The sequence below is a fragment of the Nothobranchius furzeri genome, chromosome 3 (genome assembly GCF_043380555.1).
Source record: "Nothobranchius furzeri strain GRZ-AD chromosome 3, NfurGRZ-RIMD1, whole genome shotgun sequence".
Taxonomy (NCBI): Eukaryota; Metazoa; Chordata; class Actinopteri; order Cyprinodontiformes; family Nothobranchiidae; genus Nothobranchius; species Nothobranchius furzeri.
Window position 1 is genome coordinate 83,265,414 of NC_091743.1, and position 5,609 is coordinate 83,271,022.

Sequence of the window (5,609 nt, forward strand, 5' to 3'; positions counted from 1 at the left end):
GAAACAAAAAATCTAACAGGTATCACCAACTTCTCTTCTCTCCGGCAGTTTTGAGTCCATCATGCTGAAGTCAGGAGCTCTGGTTCTCTTCCTGGCAGGTGAGAAGAGCTAGGAGTTGTGGCATCAAAAAGCCAACTTCATGGTGTGATTTTGCTCTGCTCAGCAGCTGAACCCGGTTCATTCACTGTGCTGATTGAAGTCACCTGGTTTAGTTGCTGAACTGAAGAACAACATGGCATGTAGATGACATGGAGATCATGTCTTATGGGAAGCTGTGATGGATGACAACATGAGGTCTCAATGTATTCTGCAGTTGCTGCCAGCCAGTTTCACCAGTACCAGTGTGTGAGGATTATTGGTACCGGAAGTGCGGACTTCAGTTCCTGTCCTATCACGTACTTTGGATTAAATCATACTGTGTTGCAAGTGAGTAAAATCCAGCCACAAGTTAGAAAATGGTCATATTTAGCAAACAGCCTGTAAAACTGGAGCTGCAGTGAAGTGATCTACACTTGTATAGCACCTTTCAGAGTCGGAGGACTCCAAAGCACTTTACACTAACGTGTATCATTAACACACATTCACATGATGATGATGATGAGCTAAATTGTAGCCACAGCTGCCCTGTGGCTCACTGACAGGCGAGGCTGCTGAGCACAGGCACCACTAGTCCTCTGACCACCATCAGCAGGCAAGGTTGGTTAGGTGCCTTGCCCAAGGGCACAATGGTTCTCTGCCAGGAGCTGGGATCGATCCTACAACCTTCTGATTGCTGGACAACCCGCTGTACCTCCTGAGCTGCTGCCGCCCCGTAATATCTGATGGTACATTTAAAAGCCAACATTGGCCGAGTAGGCCAACAATATCAGACTTAACCAGATGTTTGGCAAAATCCACTAAACCATCTGAAACTAAGCTCTTCCTACCCAGTTGAACAAGGTAAACTACCCACTTGGAGAAACATGTAACTGATCCTTTTATTGCATCTTTTGTTCCAGATACACTTTGAAGACCCTCTTTTCAAGGTGTGTGCAAAAGACGACAACCCAGACTGCCTGCTTCTGGTGGTTCCAGGAACCGACCGCGCTTCGGTGGAGGTTCTGGGTCAGGGGCCAGGTCTTGGATCACTCATCCAAAAAACTTTCCACAACATCAAGTCTGCTTCACCCTGCACACTTAAAATCAAACTGCAAGATTCTGCAGGCATGACTCATGTAAGTGTTACTCGTTTATACAGGCTTTTCTTTAAATTCTGATTGGAGGGATCAGTGGTGCTGCAGCAGACCACCTGTTGGGGCGCCACTGGTCCAGGGGCCCCAAGCAATCGCCTGTCCTGCCTGTTATACGACTTGTCTGCAACAGATTAAAGTTTGTTTTCTGTATTCAGCTGACATTTTTAGTCTTCAACTTTGGCAAACAATCAGTTCTGCAGTTCAATCCAACCAGACTCTTCACCCTGTCTGACCTTGTGAGTACTGATGTGTGACTGAACTTCTGTTTGTATGAGATTTAAATTTCTGTCGTGCAAATTAATGTGTATTAAAAAAAAAGCTTAAATTGAAGGATTGGGTTAAAATAAGCAGAAACTTTCACAGGTGCAAGTCTTATAAAACGGGCACCAATTTTTATTTGGTCAAGAAATTACTTCTAGTCGGACTGACTTTCTATGGCATCAAGATAATGGCCCTGCTTTTCTTTTTCAGAACGTCACGTTGGTATTCCCTAGCAATCCTGCAACATCAACACTATATAAATTATCTGACTGGAAGAACGGAGTGCTCATAGACTCAAGTGGCTGTAGGGACTCTGGTTAGTGAATCGAACTCAAAATAAAATAACAAGGCCAGGTAAATCGAATTGTGAAAAACAAAAAATCTGTAACTTTTTCCGAACTTCATATCACCCCCGGCAGGTCTGGTTATAGCAGCTGGTAAATCAAAGCATGTGAAATCTTCCTGCTCAGATGCCGTCTGCAGCCCGACTGCAGATCTAACTGAGAACAGTTTATGTAGACCTACTGAATTCTGCGACGTCAACATTGGGTAAGTCTAGCTGGAATTTGGTTCTCTGGAGCGATTTGACTTGGCTGTGTCCTGCTCGGTCTGCTGCAGTCGTGTCCTTGGGCAAGGCACTTCACCCTCCTCGGCTGGTGGTGGTGAGGGGGACTAATGGCAGAATTGCCTCTGTCAGTGCACCCCAGGGTTGTGTCCTTAGCTAAGAAACGCACACCTGTGTGTGTGTGTTCTAGAAAGTGCCGAGTCAAGTACATGCCAATAACTATTTTTAATATTCATTACCAAAGAATCAGCCAATCAAGTCTCATAGTTGATCAAATGGGAAGATGTACTGTGAGTTTAGAGTAGAGACTTGGATTGTCAGGTGGGGTCTGGTGACATTAAATGTCCACATTTAAGCAACAGTTTGGATTTTCTGAACTATGCTTTTAGGGACAAAGTTGGAGCTAAACAAACAAAAGCACACTCGCGTTGAGCCAGCAACACACAATAAAGCATTCACACTCTATCTACTCTACCTAACCCTAAGTTCAGAAAACTACCCATAGGAGGAAAGAACCACCATAAATCTAGTCATTTACTAAGTAGTAGCTACGCTAGGGGAGAGGAGATTATGTGGTCAGTGACGTTATTGATGCGACGTGCTGATGTAGACGTGTTAATTACCAACCTTTACAAGCTGATCAAAGTGTGTGACTAGGGTGGTTGAAACATCCATTACTTCATTTAAATTGCAGTACAACATATCCATCCAGGGTGTAAGGAAAAGCAGATTAGAAAACTCTTTTAGCCCTGTTCGTTCTTCTGGGGACCCATGAGCCGACCAGAAGGGAGGATACCTATACTTGCCCTGATGCAGCATTTTAACTGAATCCAAAGATGAATTCAAGTGCTTTATTTTCAGAGTTTGGTTGAAGTGTTTGGTTTTTGGTCTTCAGTAATAGTTTATGGCCAGGCAATTGGAGCTTAGTGCTGGTGAGGTATTTTGGGATTTTCTACGTGACTTTTTACATTTTTGGCCTCTCAACCCTCAGGATCAATCCTCTTTGTGCAGGAATGTAAATTTAACAGATGTGTCTTTCTATCTCAACCAGGTGTGTTCCACACTTATGAGGGAAAAGGAGAGACCAGGTAAAAAATGAGGTCAGGAAATGGTTAGAATTGCATTCAGCACAATACTGTATGAGGTATCATTTAACATTTTAAAAGTATTTCCAAGTACCAGATTTTATTTGATCTTTAAATTTGAAAACTTTAGATTATTTTCATTGAATCATGACTAATATCTTTTTCCCTTCCATTTCAGGTGATCAATCCAGATGGCAGAAACTTTTATTTGGTCACAGATTATCGGGAATTTTCAAATGTGCGAAGGCTGAACTAACTTGACATTAATAGTTGTTTTGGTCATGCTTTGAGGTGTTTTTCACATTGATATATTCTTTACTAATGCAGGATGGGTCAAATCAAATTGAGGTAAAAGTGTGAATATTTGTAGGAGGTTTGGAGCTCAAGGGAGAAATGCTAAAAGAGTGATGGTGCAAAAATGATTTTGAATTGTGCTCAAAAGCTTTCTGAACCTTGTCACTGTATTCTTGTATTTCAGTGCAACAATTTAAAATAAAAATGCTTTAATGTAATTGAGTAGAACTTTATTTTGAAATGACAAATCTGTAGAGTCTTGATTAGTTTTTTTTTCTAGATGTACAATTGGAAGCCTAAATTGGGCAGCCATAATTTTCCTATATAAATCCTTGGCGGTTACAATTATATCAGAGAGACACACACTACTTCTCATCATCCAGCTGTCTACAAAAGGGAAATCTACTAAATATTGAGTAAGACCACACTCGCACAGTAGTTCATAGTGAGGACCAGCCATTGACTGCCATTCATTTTCATGACTGTATTATACCCACAGTGTTTGTGTGCCTTTCACATTTTTCATATCAGCAAAAAGAAAATCAAAACAGATCCAGGCTGTTTAGCCACTATCTTTGATGTGTTAAAATGATTAACTGTTATGAAAGTTTAAGCAACAAAGCAAACAACCAGCAGAAATCTGTAAAGTAGAAAATATTATTTTCACAATACTGGACGTAATACTGTTGCTGTGGAAACGATTCATCAGAACAGGTTCAGATGAAACTACAGCTTAGGAACAAGAGCAGGAATGTTCAGACTGGCTCCTAGAGATGGCGGAGTTACACGCTCCTGCAGCAAAGAGAGGAGCTGGAAGAAGAATACATTGCCTAATAATGCTGATTTCATTATGATTTCAATGTAAACTACAAATTCTGTAACTGTTGTTGATGTCCTAGTTATCAGCTCACTTGATCCAGGGCTGGCTTTGCCGACAGGCGACACAGGCCTGGGGCGCCATCTGATGGATAGGGTGCAAAATAAAAATAATAGTTTATTAAATTTATGTTTGTAATATGAAATGCACTCTACATACTCAAAATTCCCCTCTGAAATGACATGAAATTAAAACCTCAATATTTAAATTCTAATGATCTGGCTGCATGACGAGCCACCGCTCCGAAGCATTTGACCGTTAAGGTTGCCGTCGATCACGTGCGTGGGCGGCACTGTAGGACATCCTGTTGTCGTCGCGTTTAAACTTTTGATATCTTTTACGATGAAAAGAACACCTAAGCCATCGGGATCAGCATTCCCAAAGCGAAGGAAGGAGGAAGAAAAACGGGCCCAAAGCAGAGGTATGTAGACTTTATACATTTGGCAAAGGAACTTTTTGAGTTACAATTTTAGCTAACTGCCTCTCCTGCCACTCACGGTCCACGGACGGACCCTCGCTAGCTGTTTACACACACAATACAGTATCTCATAACTTTAACCAATTAATTTTACTTTTGAATCATCGTGTCCAGATGCAGTGAGCCATATCTGCAGCCTGTCGACAGGCACCTGTTGACACCGGGGGGGGGGGGGGGTGGGGGGTGGGACTGTCTTCTACACCTGTTGAGTCTCACTGTGAAGATGAAGAATGTAAGATTTTTTAACAGTTTTTTCGAGTATGATTGCAGCCTTTTTATGAACTTAGTTTCAAGTTTTAGGTACGCATACAATATGAATTTAATATTTTCATATCAGAAGAACGTTAGATGTGCGTGTAGCAAAATTTCAACTTTGTCCGACACATCGGGCGGGGACTCCCCCGCTGCCGCCGGCAACGCGTCGTTGTTTCCTTGTTTAATAAATGAAATCCTCAGACTGCCTCAGATCACTGGTTCTTCTTCCTCATATTCTACAATTTATTTGATGCTGAAGAGCACCTGAGAGTGAGACGTACGTTTTTTCAAATATTCCCCATTGATGCACTCACTTCCACCTGTTTTTGATCATTTTATTCATGTTTTCATAGAACAGATTAAAAAAAATCAATAAAATAAAAAGTCCAGTAGTGTGTGTGTGTGTGTGTGTGTGTGTGCGCGTTTTCTCACAGAAGAAGAACCCAACACCAGTAGACTCATTGCTCCAATCCAGCAGCCAGAAGAGACACCGTCGTCAGCTTCAACAGATGTGTGTGAACATGTATGAGCTGCTGGCCCCATGGATCCTGCTGACTGGCCA

At 41.9% G+C, this 5,609-nt stretch overlaps 1 protein-coding gene across 3 annotated transcripts; it reads left to right on the top strand.

Annotated features, from left to right (window-relative positions):
* LOC107384651 (uncharacterized) lies at window positions 1–3,655 on the top strand. Of its 3 annotated transcripts, none has more exons than XR_008564557.2 (8): window positions 1–98; window positions 314–426; window positions 999–1,214; window positions 1,388–1,468; window positions 1,704–1,809; window positions 1,913–2,042; window positions 3,110–3,202; window positions 3,322–3,655. XR_008564557.2 is itself a non-coding variant. In XM_054747521.2 (8 exons), exons 1-7 carry the CDS (start codon window positions 62–64, stop codon window positions 3,126–3,128), a joined length of 702 nt encoding a protein of 233 aa, XP_054603496.2. In that variant the 5' UTR covers window positions 1–61; the 3' UTR covers window positions 3,129–3,158; window positions 3,322–3,655. The 3 variants fall into 3 exon arrangements, 2 of the variants coding, with proteins under 2 accessions (XP_054603496.2, XP_015813495.3); XM_054747521.2 differs by having other exon boundaries at window positions 3,110–3,158; XM_015958009.3 differs by having other exon boundaries at window positions 3,110–3,146.
* The last annotated feature ends 1,954 nt before the right edge of the window (window positions 3,656–5,609 follow it).

Bases quoted from the DNA above. Each gene is read 5' to 3' on its own strand.
- LOC107384651 (XM_054747521.2), top strand. From the start codon at position 62: ATGCTGAAGTCAGGAGCTCTGGTTCTCTTCCTGGCAG. The intron at 99-313 runs GTGAGAAGAGCT...TGTATTCTGCAG, and splicing joins TCTGGTTCTCTTCCTGGCAG to TTGCTGCCAGCCAGTTTCAC. The intron at 1,810-1,912 runs GTTAGTGAATCG...CACCCCCGGCAG, and splicing joins AAGTGGCTGTAGGGACTCTG to GTCTGGTTATAGCAGCTGGT.